This window comes from Tiliqua scincoides, chromosome 4 (assembly GCF_035046505.1).
Source record: "Tiliqua scincoides isolate rTilSci1 chromosome 4, rTilSci1.hap2, whole genome shotgun sequence".
Classification (NCBI taxonomy): Eukaryota; Metazoa; Chordata; class Lepidosauria; order Squamata; family Scincidae; genus Tiliqua; species Tiliqua scincoides.
The window spans coordinates 143,130,233-143,148,942 of NC_089824.1; the positions used below are offsets into that span (position 1 = coordinate 143,130,233).

The 18,710-nt window shown below is 45.7% G+C and overlaps 1 protein-coding gene and 1 pseudogene across 3 annotated transcripts in view; one reads left to right on the forward strand and one right to left on the reverse strand.

Annotated features, from left to right (window-relative positions):
- ADGRL4 (adhesion G protein-coupled receptor L4) overlaps window positions 1–18,710 on the forward strand; it is a 115,239-nt gene that overhangs the window by 77,639 nt on the left and 18,890 nt on the right. For all 3 annotated transcript variants that reach the window (XM_066625205.1, XM_066625207.1, XM_066625206.1), the window contains 3 exons: window positions 7,913–8,113; window positions 10,535–10,755; window positions 16,504–16,570. In XM_066625205.1, the coding sequence (XP_066481302.1) occupies window positions 7,913–8,113; window positions 10,535–10,755; window positions 16,504–16,570 (489 nt within the window). The remainder of the gene's footprint in view (window positions 1–7,912; window positions 8,114–10,534; window positions 10,756–16,503; window positions 16,571–18,710) is intronic.
- Window positions 5,954–6,070, reverse strand: LOC136649947 (5S ribosomal RNA; annotated as a pseudogene).

The following is an 18,710-nucleotide window of genomic DNA, read 5'->3' on the forward strand; positions in this document are numbered from 1 at the left end:
AGATAATGAGTTTCTATGTGAGGACAAAGTGCTCATTTCTAGCCATCTCTGCTTAATGATGTCACTTCCTGCTTAATGATGTCACTTCCAGGCCTCAGCAGTCACCATGAATGCTATTCGGCCCTCTGTATGAAACGAGGTTGACATCCCTCAGCTATACTAACTGGAAGCTGCAATGTTACAGAGTCTTGCTCAAAATCTGAAGTCTGCTGGGTTTTATTAGATGTTGTGGGAATCACACCCAAACCAAGACAAATTGGAACTTGAAGCAGAGCCCAGATTATGCCCCTCTTTCCTTTCGGTCATGCACATTTTGCTTACTCCATTACTATCTCCTCTTCTTCTCCACCTCCTCTGACTTTCCCACCCACTGCTTCTCTGAGATAGGCCAAGTGGGGAGGTGCAGAGGATCCTGAGAGGGCACAAGGTCCCTTTTCCTGTCCTAAGAACCTTCTTGCCCAGTCTGTTTTGAGGGCATTATAGACAAGGAGAAGGGGGTAGAGGAAAAGGAGGCACTGGGAACAGAATGCAGTCTATCCTCTACCTACCATGTTTGCCAACAGTGCTGAAAGAGCTTCTCTCCATCCTCTTATCACTCTCCTTAGGGAGTGAGCAAGAACAAGCAAAGAAGGAGGTGACAGAGTGGAAGAGCCAGGCAGGCTGGGAGAGGCATCAAGCATGCACATCCCTCTGCAGTTCACCATCTTCTCCAGGCCCCCCCCCCCCCCAAAAAAAAATAAGATCTGGTCTTGGGTCACCAGACCTTATGGGTGGGTGACCTGGTTAATAGTTTCTTTAGCGTCAGGGGGGGCGGGGCGATGCAGTGAACTGAACAGGCACGATCTCTGGAGCTCCGGATTTCAGGCTGTTTCTCACCTCTAATCTGCGGGTCCAGGAGATCTGATGACTTTGCCAGGAGAGGTTTAGTCATCCTGATGGTGATACCTGAGTAGGTTGGAATGCAGCCGGGGGGGGGGGCTTGCTTCTCAGGAGTTGGCCGTTCAAGGCAGTGGGGGAGGAGACGTGAAATCATGACTAACTGCAAACCCCTGTGGAGATACCATCTACTGAAACAGATACCATCTATTGAAAGAAGATACTTGGTAGAACAAAGTAAGTGCTGTTTGTGTTATGCAAATCCCGGCTTTAAACAACTTTGGAAAAAGGAAAAGGGGGGAGGATTCCTCCACCTCACTGTCAATTTTTAAATCTGAGTAGAGACATTTGAGTTTTTGGCACTATATGGAGTATAACTTTATCAATACAAGTTTACAAATCTGCAACCCTGTACGAGATATAAATTTTAGTGGATGTTGAATTCTGGATTATTTGAGCGCGGAAGGATTTCTTATCACTGAGTGGCGAGTTGAATATTGTTTGGACGGCGTCTGTGGGAAACTAAATGTTTGTATTCCATAGCAAAGAGATTGCCCAGGACATCTAGTGGACTAAAAGAAAATGGTAAAGGAAAAATCATGGATTCATCAGGAACAAATCGGGAAAATCTATTACAACAAATGCTGGAATATTTGCTTGATATGAGTCGACAACAAGTGATCCAAATTTTACAAATCCAAATTAGCGCGGAAACCCTAAGCCAACAGATAAATAAGCTTAATGAAATGGAAGTTAAAGCCACAACAGTGAAGAGTAATGACCAACAAGCTGAAATGACAATTTTAATGGAGATACAGAAAGATGGGGCAGACTGGAAGATAAGTATCCAAAAGGTATTGGACCAGAACGGGGAAGAGACATGTCAACCAACAAGCGTAGTTGACCAAGAGATTGACCAAGAGAAGGGGATGACCTGCCAGGTTCTATTGGCAGGAATAAGAAGACTAAGAAGAGGATGTATATCAAAGCATGAACTCTTGAGACATTCTTGTGAAGTTTATTAGGGGAAAAAAAGATGGAAAAGAGAGGAAAAAATAAGCTTAGAGATGATATACAAGATTTGAATTGCTATTCAAGATTATGAAGAGTTGGTAGGGGTGTAATATTTGATATGAGAGAAGAAAAAATATATTTAGGCATTCTTTTTGGTCATTTTTGATGAATAAGGTTTAAATTTGTTTGATATTGTTTTGGAATTTATAAATGGGGAAATGATATGAAGGTAGAAAGTTAAGTTTAGAAAGTAATGGATATGTAATATATGAGTGGTTTGGTAGATTTGTTTACAAGTAGATTTATGATATTTAGTAGTAAATTTGTATTAGTATAAGTTGTAGATATAAGAAATTATTGGTAGAATGAATTATTAATTAATTGATATATGGTACTCTGCAACCCCAATGTTTGTATGTATGTGTTTTTGTATGTGTGTTTATGTGTTTAAAAACAATAAGTAATAATTAATTAAAAAATAGTTTCTTTAGCGTCTGTAGATTGCTGGATTTTGCTAGTCCTTCATTTCTCTTTTTCAAATAATGATCATTCATTTCACTGGCCATTAATACATTATGGTAAAATTAACAGGTCATTAATCTCAGACATTAGAGAAGCACTTTTGAAAATTATGCACTAAGATGCCATCTGAAGAAACAGGGAATAAGGTCAGAATATTGATCCAGCAAACAAGCAAAAACTCAAGACTGACTTGTTTTCTATTTTATATCTCACTTAGCTTAAGATGCTTGGAGCCCAATCCTATCCATTTCCCCTCCCCATCGATGCAGCCAAAATAGCAACTGCTGCATCCTGGTATGGAGATGTCTCCCCAAGATAAGGGAAGAATATTTCCCTTACCCAGGATTAAGCCTCTTTGGTGTGGGGGATTCTACTCAGACGTAAATGGCTGGCACAGATACTCATGGGCCCACACCCTGGATTGGGTCCAGGAAGGGGAACAGAATATCAATGACACTGGAACCACCAATCTCTCTCTCTTCCTGGGCTGGATCTGCCCATCCCGCACCCCATCGCTGTATACCTTGCCCTGTTTTGCCCTCTTCCTGCCCCTATTCTACCATCCCCACCCCTTTCGCCTCTTATGCTGACTTACCTGCTCTGTTGAGCAGTGAGTGAAGTACTGGAGCAAGCGAGAAAGCGCCGACTGCTTTATGGCACTAATTGTTTTATGGCAGCCCACTTCACTACAAGAGGTGTGCTGTCAGTGAGTAGCATGCATAAGATTGAGCCCTTACTACTTTAACTCACAGTAATTTGCTTGCAAATGCCCCATGGAAACACATGCTTTTATATTTGAGGGCTCCGTTTAGATTGTGAAAGATTCTAAGTAAATTCTGAGAAAGAAGCATTTTGATTTTTGGATTTGGCCATCTTGTGAATATGACCACAAGTCCATTGTACTGAAAGATGCTGGACATTTAACTCTGACAGATTCTGCTTCTAAGTTACGAAACAGAATTTTAAGTCATCATCAATTTAAATGAGAGACTCCTGTAGTCTTTGATACAGTAGGAGTGGGGGGGGGGCGTGCGCACTTGTTTGTATACATAAAGATTAAGAATAAACATTTGGCCTAGTTTTTAGAATCCATACTCTGAGCATTTTATGGCTAACAGCATCTTCCTTTACTATGATGTATGGCCCTGTGCCTCAAAAGTTATTTTTGCTGAATACCAAATAGCTGTGTAGCTATATTCCTTCACAAGAAAAGGATGCACATAATCATTACAATAAAATATTTTTGACAATGTTTATGTGTTCTATTGTACTTAAAAAAAATCACCTGTGCTTTTAAAATCTGGTTCTAGATTGTTTGAATCAGTTTGTACAAGGTGTATTTCCATCATCAGAAAAAGAAACTTTCTTCTAAACTTCCCCACAATTCAGAAATATATACCACCCCATTACATCTTCCTTCTACATTTAATTTGACTCAGCAGAGTAGCTCTTGTCAGAGCAGCTGTAGCACTAGGTATTTTAAGCTTGCTGTTAGTTGTTGGCAACCTTCAGTCTTGAAAGACTATGGTATCGCGCTCTGAATGGTGGTTCTGGAACAGCGTCTAGTGTGACTGAAAAGGCCAGTTCGGGAGTGACAATCCCTTCCACATTGGGAGCAAGTGTAGTGTGTCCCTGGTCTGTCTCCCTGGCTGTGGGCCTTCCTTCTTTGCCTCTTTGCCTCAGACTGTTGGCCAAGTGTCTCTTCAAACTGGGAAAGGCCATGCTGCACAGCCTGCCTCCAAGCGGGCCGCTCAGAGGCCAGGGTTTCCCACCTGTTGAGGTCCACTCCTAAGGCCTTCAGATCCCTCTTGCAGATGTCCTTGTATCGCAGCTGTGGTCTACCTGTAGGGCGCTTTCCCTGCACGAGTTCTCCATAGAGGAGATCCTTTGGGATCCGGCCATCATCCATTCTCACGACATGACCGAGCCAACGCAGGCGTCTCTGTTTCAGCAGTGCATACATGCTAGGGATTCCAGCACGTTCCAGGACTGTGTTGTTTGGAACTTTGTCCTGCCAGGCTTGCTGTTAAGATCTATGAGAATAGTGGTAAAACCAGCTAACTGTAATATCTGAACAGCACCCCAACCCACAATTCTCTGTTGACTTGGGTCATCCAAATGTATAGGGCTTATTCCCTACCTCAGCCAATTTCAACTAGATGTCCATCCAAGTACATCTTACAGTTGGCATGCATCCTACTAGAAGAGCCTCTTACTTGTTTTTTTAAAAAGCTCCAGCATGGGAGCATAACCCTAGCTGGAGATGGGAGCATCCCAGATGGGTATTTGGGCAGCAGTGGGGGGCCAAAGAAGGTGACACTCTGGGGACACTCTGGGGCATTTGCCCCCCCCCCCAGGAATACCACTAGGAGGAAGTTCACTTTTTGCTCATCTAACGTGGTGATTGCCACTGAAATGGCAATTTCCTCAAATGAACACTTCAGCTGCATAGCAGCACTTTAGGGGGGCAATTTTGGGCTTCAGAGCAGAAAAATCCTCTTCTTCCCCAATCCTGTGGTCCACCTGGCATGCAAAGCACTTCCAATGAGCAGCACCCCTCTGCAGCAAGCATTGCGCAGACGTCTAGTTTTGCCCATAAATGGTGAACTGCAGCTACTAGAATCACACAGCCTACACAAGGGGCAGCGCAATTCAAACTTGTGCTGGAACAGGCAGACTGGCAGGCCCATGCTGTATCCAGTGCAAGTTTGGGGCTGTCTGAGGTTTGGCCTGAGCAAATGGGAAGCTTTTCCTCTTGACCCTGGGAAGAGCTATAGCAGCCCCAATGGGACTACTTGGATCTGTGCCACCTAAATCAGTGGTGCAAATTCAAGCAGCCCAGAACTGCCCTGGGCTGCCTGGGCATGGGGCTAAGATCTGGCATGAGTGCTTGATCCTGGCCCCACCTTCCACTCCCCACCCACCCCTGGGGGGAGGGGAACTGCACAGGGCTTTGCCCAGTGGACCCTCCAAAATGTGGCACTAGAATGAATGAATGAATGAATGAATGAATGAATGAATGGTTGCATTTGATTTGCTGGATGACAGCCTTGGTCCCATCCATGTCTATGGACTGAATGAGGTCAGGAAGAATGGTGGAAATGTATACACCAGCCTGGTTCACCTTCCAGTGCCATTCCTGTTCCAAATTGAATTCCAGGTGAGGAGCATCTTCAACACCTCTCTTTGGTTGTTCAGCTTTTGAATCCTTTATTTTTTAAAAATTGCATTTGGGGCCCCTTTCACAATTTAGATGCACCATCTTCATCAATGATTTAGGATGCATATAAGAGGATGCATTTGCGTTGATTGATCTGTAAATTTGTATTTATTTGTACTACCTGTAAGTTAATAAAAACAAAGTTGTTTCCTTTGATATTATTGAAGATTTTCAATTTTATGAATATTGAAATATCCGGAGCCCCTCCCCCAAGCCTGATGCCCCAGGAAGTTGCCTGTGTCACCTGCTCCTAGATTCAGCTGTGCTTCCCCTCTGACCCTGATTGGTTGGCAACCTTCAGTCTTGAAAGACTATGGTACAAGCCTACAGCACCTGGTATTCCCAGGCAGTCTCCCATCCAAGTACTAACCAGGCCTGACCCTGCTTAGCTTCCAAGATCAGACGAGATCAGGCATGTGCAGGGTAACAGTTGCTGCCCTAATACCCTGATTATGCTCAGCCCAAGCATAACTTCTGGCAGAGTATGGGTAGGAGAAGGAGGCTGCATAGTATCTTCATTGGGCACAACCCTCTGCCTTCACCCCACTCAGTTCATGGCTTTATTTGACACAGAGTTGGTCAGGGAACGTCTTCTTCCTTCCTGACACCATTCTGGATGTTCCCTCAAGCCCAATCCTATCCCCATCCCCTGCCACCAGTATTCCAATAGTGGGGAGTGGTTTACACCTGTCACAAACAGTCTTCCAACACCATGCAGAGCCAAAGAACAAGGGTGGAATGGCGGGAGGGCGGAACAGGCCTTTGATGGGGGCATGGGGATGGCAGATCAGGTCAGTTGGGTTCTATGGCAATGAGGGCCGCTGAATCCAAAACCTTTTCGTGGACTCAATCCCATGGCCCGGATACACGTGGACCTCCACCAGCAATTTTGGAGCACCTGCATCAGCAGGAGGAAGCACAGGATTGATCTGTAGCTTTCTGAGTTCGCCTCTCCAGTGTAGAGCAGCTAGTCCAGAAAACCTTTGCAAGATTCCTCTTTTATTTATTTCTTACCACATTCAATATTGTGAGAATATGCACACCAGAAGAAGCATAGAGATACAAATTTCACTCAGGCTTTTCCGTACATTTTCAAAAGTGGAGCGTGAGAGTTATGCTAATGGAGTGCTGGAGTGATGCCAATAAATTACAAAAAAAATGTAAGACAGTATCATTAAAATACATGCACTCTTGTTTTCACTCTGCACCCTCATCCTATTGCAGACATGCGTGTGATCATATCTGATGGTGCTGGCTACATCTTAGACTGGTTATTTGTTACATTTCCCACTAGAAATGTAAGTGGTACTTAAAATGCTCCTATGTAGGGCTTCCTTGCCATATTACAGAAGCACTTTTGTAATATGGCAAGGAAGCCCAACATCACTGGCATAGCTAGAGGGGGGGCGGGGCACTAAGTTTTGCAGGGAGCCTCCCCACAATGTGCAAGTGGCCCCTCCCCCTCCCCTTGGGAGCCATTCTCCTCTTGTTTTGCCCCCCCCCCGCCCAAATGGCTCCAAAAGGGAGGGGGAGGGGCCACTTGCACGCTGCGGGGAGGCTCCCTGCAAAACTTAGTGCCCCGCCCCCCCTCTAGCTATACCAACACCCAACATAGGAGCATTTTAAGTACCACTTTCAAACATAAATACAGAGAAATGAAAAACAAAACAAAAATTGAAATTATAACAGTGATCTTGTCTGATCTTGGAAGCTAAGCAGGGTCAGGCCTGGTTAGTACTTGGATGGGAGACCGCCTGGGACTACTGGGTGCTGTAGGCTTATAGCATAGTCTTTCGAGACTGAAGGTTGCCAACCATTTGATACATATTCATGAATAGTAATAATAAACATTATTAAATGAGAATATGGATATTACATTGTATGTTAAAATGCTAACAGCTCTGCCGATACACAGAAATAAGGTATTTGTACAGACCTTTGGAGCATTATTTTTTTATGTATTTAATTTTTATATCACCTTTCCTCCAAGATGCTCAGGATGGTGTACTTGGTTCCTTCCCTCTTTTTGCTCTCACAACAACCCTAGGAGGTAGGCTAGGCAGATAGTGCCTGGCTCAGTTACTGGCACAGGAACCAATCAGATTGACATTCTTTCTTCTGCGTTATTCCCCATAGCTTTCATAAGCATTCTGCAAAAGGAAAAAAAAAAGTAGAGGAGGAGAGATGGGGAGAACCACATTTGCATTATCAAATGAAGTTTTAAAGAAGAGAGTGTTGAGCCATTGTCTTTAACGTATGATATTATAATTTTTCCCCCAGGATGTCAAGGATTATATTCTTACAAGAATCACTCAGCTCGGAATAATTATCTCGTTAATTTGCCTCTCCATGTGCATTTTTACATTCTGGTTCTTCAGTGAAATTCAAAGCACAAGGACGACGATTCACAAAAATCTCTGTTGCAGCCTTTTCCTGGCAGAGCTTGTTTTTCTTATTGGAATTAATATGGGCAGTAATAAGGTGTGTAGCCTTTCCTTACCATTTCCTCATTTTGAATATGAAAGCAAACAAGCATGTTTAAAGGACCACTTTCTAAGGTGCATGTAACATTTCTTAGTCTTAATATGAATGTTGACATTTGAGTTCTCACACAATTAGCTGTGAATACAGAATTCTCCTCTAAGAACTCCAGGCAATCTAGTTCAGAAACGACAAGTCCCACTGAAGAGAATGATGGGTCTGCCATCAGGGAGGTAAATGAAGATGGTGCATCGCAAATGAAAATGATGCCAAAAGCGGGGACAGATTTTATTTTTTTTACATCTGCAAATTTCCAACACCACCAGGAGGAATTAAGTCAGATTGTTTCAATGGGTTCTACTCTGTTCTTTCAGAGAAAAAAGTTGCTTCCATACATCCCCATGAGGGTAGAAGATACTGTCTGGTGCATATGGTGCTTAATTGTTACACTTCTATCCAAGGAGGTCAGGATAGCAGACATCCCATACTCGTTGTATTTTAAACAACCCAATCCTAACCCCATACCTCGATACAGCAGTGCAGAAACAGCCGCTGCTGTATCCCATGCAGGCAGAGAGGCAGCTGGAGGTCTCCTTGAGGTTAGGGAGAACATTTGTTCCCTTACCTCATGTTGTGGCCCAGCAGCCTCCATGGGTCTACTTGGTGCCACACCAGCTCAATCGCTGGTGCAGAACCGAGAAGCCCCATGTAGGGCTTTCAGGCCCTTGACAGGAGTTTAGATGTGGTGGAGGCCATCTCCCTGTCCCTACACCTTTCCTGGGCCTGAACCGCCCTCCTCCTCACCCTCCCCAACCCAAAACACCCCCTTCCTGCCCTTGGTCCAGCCTCTCCCACCTCCCCACCATCCAGCATAGGACTTACTGCTGCTCCATTGCAGGTGTTGGCCTATCAGCACAGACCTCTCTGTCAGCAGCACTGGCCTCCACACTGGCACAACATGCTTTATGGCACATTTGCAATGGCATGCATGCCTGTCCTGCTGGTGGGAGCTGGATTAGGACTGGGCTGTAAATTGTTAGCAACCTCAAGTCTTTTTAAAGAAGGCAGTTTCACATTTTTTTTTTTCAATAAATAAATGTATACTCTCCCTTCTGTCTAATCTCCATAGCCTGAGATGGTAAAACTACCAGTCCTTCCATTCCCCCACTCAACTGCTGGTACAGTAAAAAGGGAAAGTGGTGTACATGAATGCTAACTCCTAGGCTATACTCCCCTTGGCCTGCAGCCTTCTATACATTCTCTACACATTCTCCTATATTCGTTGCTGGGGCTCAGGGAGAATAGCAAAGTTCTGCAAAGGTTCACAAACTAATGAAAGAAACGTGAAACACAAGAAAGAATGAAAATAAACATTCTAGCAAATTTTTTTTATCCCAGTCTCCTATCTGGGTATCTCTTTTAAAGATGCCGAATCATTGAGCCTATGGGGAAAATGGGATTAAGTTCCAGGGAATCTTTTTCACCATACACTCTATAAACTTCATGAACCTGCATCTTTACTTCAAGTCTATGGGACTGGGTGATAGTGAGGGCTCATCAACATCTCTAACATTTGAAGCTTCCTCCTCTGTGCTGGATATCCCTAGATGTGTTGAAGGTTGTGGTGATGGTGATTTTTCTGTGTTGGCTATCCCGCAACTCTGCCCCAACCCCAAGGTTGCTGCCCCAACAAGAAGGCCTCAGAGTTCAGCAGTGGGGAAGGCATTGCTTCACCCGTCCTCCACCTGTCTCTTGGCTCCTTCCCTTGGCTTGTCCCAACCCTAAAGCCCCAAAGCAGCCCTCAAGTAGCCTTCCAAAGACCTCTCATAATCAGCCTCTGATCATCGCCAGAGTTGTTCAGCTGGAGTCCCTGAGATGGTGCCCAAGATGGTGGGGCAAATCTGTAAGTGGACAGAAATCTGTCTGATGTTTCTCCGCAGGCCAAAAGCAATGCCTATTTGATGCGGCATCAACACAATATTCGAGGATAACGAAAACAGATAATGAGAGATAGGTGACAATTCAGATAATGAGAGATAGGTCGCAGATAATGAGGGACAGGTGGCAATTCTGCCTCTCACGAATAAGAGAATTTGCGGCTTTTTGTTTAAATTTGATGGAAAGCATAACAGTTCATCAATCATCTTTATGTTCTGCAATGTCTTTTTGTGTGTGTGATGTCAGCGTATTTGTACAAAGCAAACAGGATGAGCATATGGCTTGGTTTTTAAGAAGGCAGAGTTGTAGTGATTTTCCATGTACTTACAGAAAAGTAATGAGAGGCTAGAGTGTTTTTATACTGAAACAAATTTTCAGCGGAGCAGGCTTTCATCAGTATTTTGATATCGTTTTTAAGCTGCATTGCAATATATGAAGCCTTTTATGTTTTTCACTTACGCTTTTCTCTGTTTGCCCTTCTAGCTATTCTGTTCAATCACCGCTGGATTACTCCATTATTTCCTCTTAGCTGCCTTTGCATGGATGTGTATTGAAGGCATTCACCTGTACCTTATAGTCGTCGGAGTAATCTACAATAAGGGATTCTTACACAAGAACTTCTATGTCTTTGGCTACGTGAGCCCAGCAGTGGTGGTCGGCATTTCTGCTATTCTGGGATACAAATACTATGGAAGACCTGAAGTGTAGGTCACTTTTTACATGTCGTTTTTAAGCTGCGGATAGTTCTGTACTAATGTTGTTCGTGCATCGCCCCGTTGGGATATCTGATAGCATGAAAATGTTTCTGATGCACAACATTTCTTAGATAACAAGGGGTTGCCTGCACATTGTTACACACATGAATTGGTGTGTGATAACCACCAGAGAAATGATAGGCCATAGCTTTGATTGTAGTAATCACCTTTTTTGATGGGACCGGTGGGCCTGAATCTGGACCCAATTTCCTCCAACAAATAAAGATGCCCTGTATTCATTCTCTAGCCCCAAATAGCTGATTAGTACTGCTAACACTGACTGCAACCCCATTCTGTGCTGTGCACAGTGTTACCAGTTCAATGTTAGGACGTATGTACTGTATGCAGTTGTGAATATTGGCTGAAGATATCCAAGCTGTGACATAATGCATGTAGATCCTTTCTGCATGCTAAGTTCCCAACCAGCAGGGGTTGAGTGTATGGAAAATATTTTCCATACACGTACCACCCTCTCAGCTTGACTGGATGGTTACATTGTGATATCAATCAAAATTTCATTAGTCACATGCATAGGAAACCAGGCTCAAACATAGACACCCTAACCAAGATATTTCTTTTGGTTGTATAACACAAATAGGCAAATTGAATTGCTGCCTTATAGGGGCTTCTCCATTCATTCATTAGCGGTGACTGTTCTGTATATATTTATGATCTCCCCATCTTCTTTCTCTGTACCATCTTCCTGTTCTCTTATTCTTTCCTAAGTTTATTATTGTACTTCTCTACTCTCCATTTTGTCTCTTTATCAACATTGGATTAAAAAAAGTGGTAGAAACCTCAGCACACCTACACCTGACAGCAACATTTTTCAGCTGACATAATGGTGCTATTCAAATTTCCTGAAATCTGGCAAGATTATCCCCCTCCATGGGTAGATTCTCTGTGCCAGATTTCACACTGATTCAACACATCAGCTTTATTTTATGATCAATACAATTTTCAAGCTTTGCAACAAGAGAATGCTGAAAAAGCCAGCTGCTTCAAATCTACAGTCACTCCTGCAGCTATATAATTATGTTGCTCATTGGAGAGCTGCATCTTATTTTGCCCACATTACATCCCCTTCACTAGTTCCTGTTCCCGTAATGGATCCAGTTTAAGAGCAGAACAACACCCTTCTATGATTCATGTTCTATTACTCTTCATGTCCTATTACTCTTGAGCTCCGTTGTAGCCACAATGCAGCCCTGTGGTAAGGCAACACATGTTCCCATATCTTGAGAAGGCCCCAGTGACTGCCTCTCCACCACAGGATGCAGCACACACCCCACTGGCACAATTACACCAGCACTGGAAAATTGGATAGGATTGGGCCCTAAGGGCGCAATCCTAACCAACTTTCTAGCACTGGCATAGCTCTGCCAGTAATAATAATAATAACAACATCAACAACATCAACAACAACAACAACAACAGGCGGCTTACAACAGATTAAAAACATAATTTAAAAACAAATAAAAACATATTAAAACATCATAAAAAACAGCAGTCAGAATAAAAAATAGGTAAAAAGAACATAGAGCAGCAGCAAGTCATAAAAGAATCAGGCCTGTAAAAAAATATTAAAAGATGTTAAAAAGGCCGAGAACTCAGAAGGCTTGTTTAAACAGAAGGGTCTTCAGGCCTCGCCGAAAGGTCTCAAGAGTGGGAGCCGTTCTTAAGTCAAGGGGAAGGGAGTTCCATAGCGTTGGTGCCACTACTGAGAAGGCCCTATTTCTTGCCGCTGCCCCACATACCTCCCTAGGCGGCGGCACTTGTAAAAAGGCCTTCTCTGATGACCTAAGAGGACGAGCCAGATTGTACGGGAGTAGGTGATCTCTAAGATACCCTGGCCCAGAGCAGTATAGGGCTTTAAAGGTCAATACCAGCACCTTGAATTGGGCCCGGAAACGAATGGGCAGCCAATGCAGCCACTGGAGAAGCGGACTGACAGGGTCGAACCGTCTACCTCCAGTAACCACACGGGCCACCGCATTCTGCACTAGTTGCAGTTTCCGAACCGTCTTTAAGGGCAGCCCCACATAGAGCGTGTTACAGTAATCTAATCTCAATGTCACTGAGGCATGGATCACCCTGGCCAGGTCTGCACGATCTAAGTACGGCCGCAGCTGGCGCACCAGCCGAAGCTGAGTGAAGACCCCCCCTAGCCACAGCTGCCACCTGGGAATCCAGGAGCAGCTACCAGTCCAGGTGGACCCCCAAGCTGCGGACCTGCTCCTTCAGAGGGAGTGCAACCCCATTCAGCGCAAGCCGATAGTCCAGCACCTGCATCGAGGATTTCCGAACCAGGAGAGCCTCTGTCCGGATTTAATTTCAGCTTGTTAGCCCCCATCCAGATCCTCACTGCCTCCAGACAGCGCTCCAGGCCCTCAACCGCCACCCTGGAGCCTGGAGAAAAGGAGAGATAGAGCTGGGTGTCATTGGCATATTGATGGCACCCCACTCCAAACCCCCGGATGACCTCTCCCAGCGGTTTCATGTAGATGTTAAATAGCATGGGGGACAGAATTGAGCCCTGTGGCACCCCACATCTCAAGGGCCAGGGTGTCGAACAGGCATCCCCCAGCACCACCATCTGGGACCGACCCTCCAAGTAGGAGCGGAACCACCACAAAACAGTGCCTCCAGCTCCCAACTCGGCCAATCGGCCCAGAAGGATACCATGGTCGATAGCATCGAAAGCCGCTGAGAGGTCCAGTAGGACCAACAGGGACGCACTCCCCCTGTCCAGTCCCCGGCGTAGGTCATCCACCAAGGCGGTTTCCGTCCCAAAGCCCGGCCTGAAGCCAGATTGAAAAGGATCCAGATAATCCGCTTCATCCAAGACCCTCTGGAGTTGGGACGCCACCACCCGCTCAATTACCTTGCCCAGAAACGGGATGTTGGAGACTGGCCGGTAGTTATCTAACACAGTGGAATCCAGGGAGGGCTTCTTCAGGAGGGGGCGAACCACTGCCCGTTTCAAAGCAAGTGGTAACATCCCCTCCATCAAGGAAGAGTTGACCACCCTCCCTGTCCACTCAGCCAGTCCACCCCAGGCAGCTCTTATCAGCCAAACTGGGCAAGGGTCGAGCAGGCAGGCAGATGGCCTCACACTCCAAAGGAGTCTGTCCACATCCTCAGGCTGTACAAGCTGAAAAGAATCCCCCAAAACACGAGAAAAACAGTTGCCAAGGGGACATCGTCAGACACTGTCAATGTGGCATCCAAGTTGTGATGAATACGATCGATTTTATCTGCAAAATGTTGCGCAAACATGTCACAGCGGCTGACCGTGTATTCCTCCTGGTCTACTGGGGGGGCCTGATGGAGGAGGCCCCGCACCACATGGAACAGCTCTGCCGGACGGTTGTCAGCAGATGCAATGGTAGCAGAGAAGAATGATATCTTCGCTGCTACCACCGCCACGGAATAGGCTCTGTAATGAGCTCTACTCTGTGTCCGATCGGATTCATCCCGAGTTTTCTGCCACCGTCGCTCTAGACCAGGGGTGCCCAAACCCCGGCCCTGGGGCCAAATGCAGCCCTTGAGGCCTCTCAATGCGGCCCTCAGGGAGCCCCCAGTCTCCAATGAGCCTCTGGCCCTCTGGAGATGTGCTGGAGCCCACACTGGCCCGACACAACCGCTCTCAGCATGAGGGCAACTGTTTGACCTCTCGCGTGAGCTGTGAGATGAAGGCTTCCTCCACTGCTTGCTGTTTCACATCTGTGATGCAGTAGCAGCAGCAAAGGAAAGGCCAGCCTTGCTTTGTACCTTTTATAGCCCTTGAGCTATTGCAAGACCTTCATTCATTCATTCATTCATGTAAGTTCCATCTCTAATAAATTCATTCATGTAAATTTATTCAAATTTTAAATGTAAATTAATTCTTTTTTTCCCCTGGCCCCCGACACAGTGTCAGAGAGATGATGTGGCCCTCCTGCCAAAAACTTTGGACACCCCTGCTCTAGACGCCTGCCCTGCCGCTTCATCATTCGCAGCTCCTCAGTGAACCAAGGAGCCGCTCCGAGTCTGCGACATGGCAGAAGTCGCTCTGGAGCAATCTCATCCACTGCCCTGGTCATTTCCCCATTCCAGAGGTCAACCAGGGCCTCAGATGAGATGCCAGTCTTGGCAGTGGGGAAATCCCCCAGAGCCCTCAGGAAACCTTCAGGATCCATTAGCCTCCAGGGGCGGACCATAGAAAATGGTCCCCCACCTCTGCGGAGGTAGGAAGTCGCAACAAGCCTAAACCTTACCAGGAAGTGATCTGTCCATGACAATGGAGTGATCTTGATCTCCTCTACATCCAGATCACTGCCCCCATGCCCAGCTGTAAGCACCAGGTCCAGCACGTGTCCTGCAGTATGTGTTGGGGCCAAGATCTTCTGGGACAGGCCCATGGTTGTCATGGCGGCCATGAAATCCTGAGCTGCACCTGACGCAGGGGCCTCGGCATGCACATTGAAGTCCCCCAGCACTAGTAGGCGGGGGGCCTCCAATGCCACCCCCGAGATCACCCCAGTCAGCTCAGGCAGGGAGACTGTTAGGCAGCAGGGTGGGCGGTACACCAACAGAATCCCAATCCTGTCCGGCCCTCTCAACACAACATGCAGGCACTCGAACCCAGCAAACTGCTGGACAGGGCACCTGGTAAGGGAGATGGACTCACGATAGACCATTGCAACTCCCCCTCCCCGTCCCTGCAATCTTGGCTGCTGCAACATCTGGAAACCTGGAGGACAAAGTTCAGAGAGACTAACTCCTCCCGCCATGTCCAACCAGGTCTCCGTAATATATACCAGGTCGGCTTTCTCATCCAGGATTAAATCCCAGATGATGCAGGTTCCCAGTAGGGGATTGTGCTGCATTCTGCAGTTGGGGTTGCAGTCATGGAGGGCTCCTCAAGGTAAGGCAATGTTTGTTCCCTTACCTTGGAGTTGCATTGTCCTGATGTCAGTGCTGGAAAGTTGGTTAGGATTATGACCTAAGTCTTCAGGGTCATCTGATGCCCAGACCAGGAGTCTGGATTAAGGTGCCCGTGTCTCCTTAGAACTGTTTGAAGTTTCCTCCTTTGACTATCACCTCTAGTGGTGGATAAAGGAATCTGGCCTGCCATCCCACTTAGAGGGAGGAGCTGTGGTTCTGTAGTAGAGCACATGATTTGCACGAAGAAGGTTCCTGATTCAATCTCTGGCATCTCCAGGTCAACGCATCTCCAGACCAATAGCGTAGCTAGAGGGGATAATGGTAAGTACTGCAGGTGCCACAACATGCAGGGTAAGCTTACCATTGCCCCTCCCACTCACTTTTGCAGTGACAGCAATATGCAGGTGCTTGCTGAACCAAACAGCATCTCCTGTGCATTGCCATCACTGCTTGGAATGGCTCCAATGGTGAGTGGGAGGGGCCACTTACATAGCGTATTGCACTGCCTGCAGAACTTACCGGTACCATTTTGCATCCCTCTGGCTATGCTACTGCTCCATGCAAAAATTCCTGTCTGAGACCCTGAAGAGCCACCATCAGTGTCAACAGTACGAGCTGGGGAGAACAATGACTTCAATTCTCACAAGTGTCATACATGAAAATGGAGTATTGAGGTTCCACATTCATCCATTTGTGAGCATGGAGCTGTGGCCCAGAGTATTTATCTTTAAACATATTTCAAGACATTATGTGTTATTTACCTTTTAGATGTTGGCTCAGCACAAAGAATAACTTTATATGGAGCTTTATAGGACCAGCTTGTCTAATAATTCTTGTAAGTATGCTTTTTATTTTCTATTGGAGTATGTAAAACTGATAATAAAAGGTGTTAAATAAACACTAACCCATTGCCAGCCCACCTGTAAGTGCTAATTATATGGCAAAATTAACTATTTTAGATGCTCTTAAATAGCCACTCTGACAGATATTTATATATTATGCCCCTAAATACTTTGCCTGTCTCAAAGACATATGTTTGATTAACTAATATTTCAGATGAGGGGCTGTTTCTTTCACCCTGATTGCTTGAAGGAACAGAATGCTCAGTAGCAAGTCTGCAGCATCTTTCACATGTCAGTGAAAGCTCTGCAAAACTCAGCAGGAGGTGTACACAGACACTATGCCAGGAGACAGATAATCTGCTATTTCAAATGCTGAGTGACTTAATCTTTTATCTGTGATCGGTCATCTTTGAAGATTAGGCTGTCATCTTTATGATGTTATCACTCTCCTGTACCCTGCCATCATCAAGGCTATTTTACACAAAATTGCGACATCAGAGACCAGAACCCGCTATTTCACGCGGGCAGTCAAGTCAAGAGCTGATAGCCGTCTGTTTTTTGCTGGGAAAGGGGCCTTTTTTAATTCCCATATGAAATGTTTTCAGGCTTGATCTTTTGGAAACATTTGGCATCCCGTGGTAAATTTTTAAAAAATGGCTTCAGGACATCAAGAGCACGTTGTAAGTGCTTCTAAGTTACACATGTAAAAACTGATTGAGATCAAGTAAGAAATGTCAGAAGAAAAGAAGGCACACTGTATGGCAAGCCACTTCAGTAGGCAATGCAGCTGTAACTACTGGCTTTTATTTATTTGGTACTAAAATGTGGGTTGTTTTTATTTTCAAGAGGTATGCACATTTGCATGCTTGCATGAAATTCTGTCATTATGATCTGTTAACAATATAGTACTGCAATATCTTGATATAAATTATAAGTCTTTTAGAGGGCAAAGTCAACTTTTTAATCTGCTTGTATTTTTATGGTTTAGATAAGATTGCCTTGTGATTTGACCATTTTATTTTGCTGCTAACTGCTTTGTTTTGTTATTTGTGTCATAGAGCTGATTGTGTTATGGATTTAAGTTCTTTGTTGTGAGTTGCTCTGGTGTCCATGGGCCAGAAGAGCTGGCTATGAAAGATCTAAAAGTGTGTGTGTGTCCCTGATACAGAGGCTGATTAAAGGACAAGTTACTTATTTTTGTCAGAAGAGCAGACCTTTCAGATTTGAGTTTCTTACAATGCATGTAGCTTGTGCACAGACAAAACTGGATCCAGGCCATGCATGTTTCACTAGGCCAGGGCTTTTCAGACTGGGGCATTGCGACATGCCAGCCTGTGGGCCCTGGCCTCTGCCCCCTTAAGGGGCGGGGCAGCCAGGAGGCAGGGAGGAGGGGGCTGCAGGGGGCTCAGGGGGCTGCAGGGGCTTGGGTCCACTTACCCGAGCCTCCTGCAGCCTCCTGGGAATGCGGAGAGCCCTGCGCGACCTTCTGCAGGGCTCCCCGCAGATTTGAAAGTGAAAGTGGAGCCATCGCACCCCGCCTCCGCTAAAGCGGAAGTGGAGCGCAATCGCTCCACTTTCACTTCTGAAGCTGCGGGGAGCCCTGCAGAAGGTCGCGCAGGGCTCTCTGCATTCCCAGGAGGCTGCAAGAGGCTTGGGTAAGTGGACCCAAGCCCCTGCAGCCCCCTGAGCAGCGCTATCCTGGGGATTGCGCTGCTGCCTTCCCCCACGCCTGCCGCCTCCCTGCCTTGCTCCCGCAAGAACTTAGAGTGGCTCAAAATCTCCCCGAGATTTTGAAAACCCCTGCATTAGGCCTTTGCTATTGCAAAGACAAAAAAAAAGCCAGATGCAACAGATGTTAAATGGACCAACCTATAATTTACTGGATCTCCCCAGATCAATTTAGAAATATTGGTATACCATTGGCCTATTCCAGTTCCTGGTACAGAGGCTGATTAAAGAACAAGTTACTTATTTTTGTCAGAACAGCAGACATTTCAAATTTGAGTTCCTTACAAAGTCTTGCACACTGAGTTTGCTGAGAGTGTCAACAGGCACTTAGAAGTGATCCAGTTGACATTATATACTGGGAATTTCAAAAAATGTTTGACAAAAGGCCCAATCCTATCTAACTTT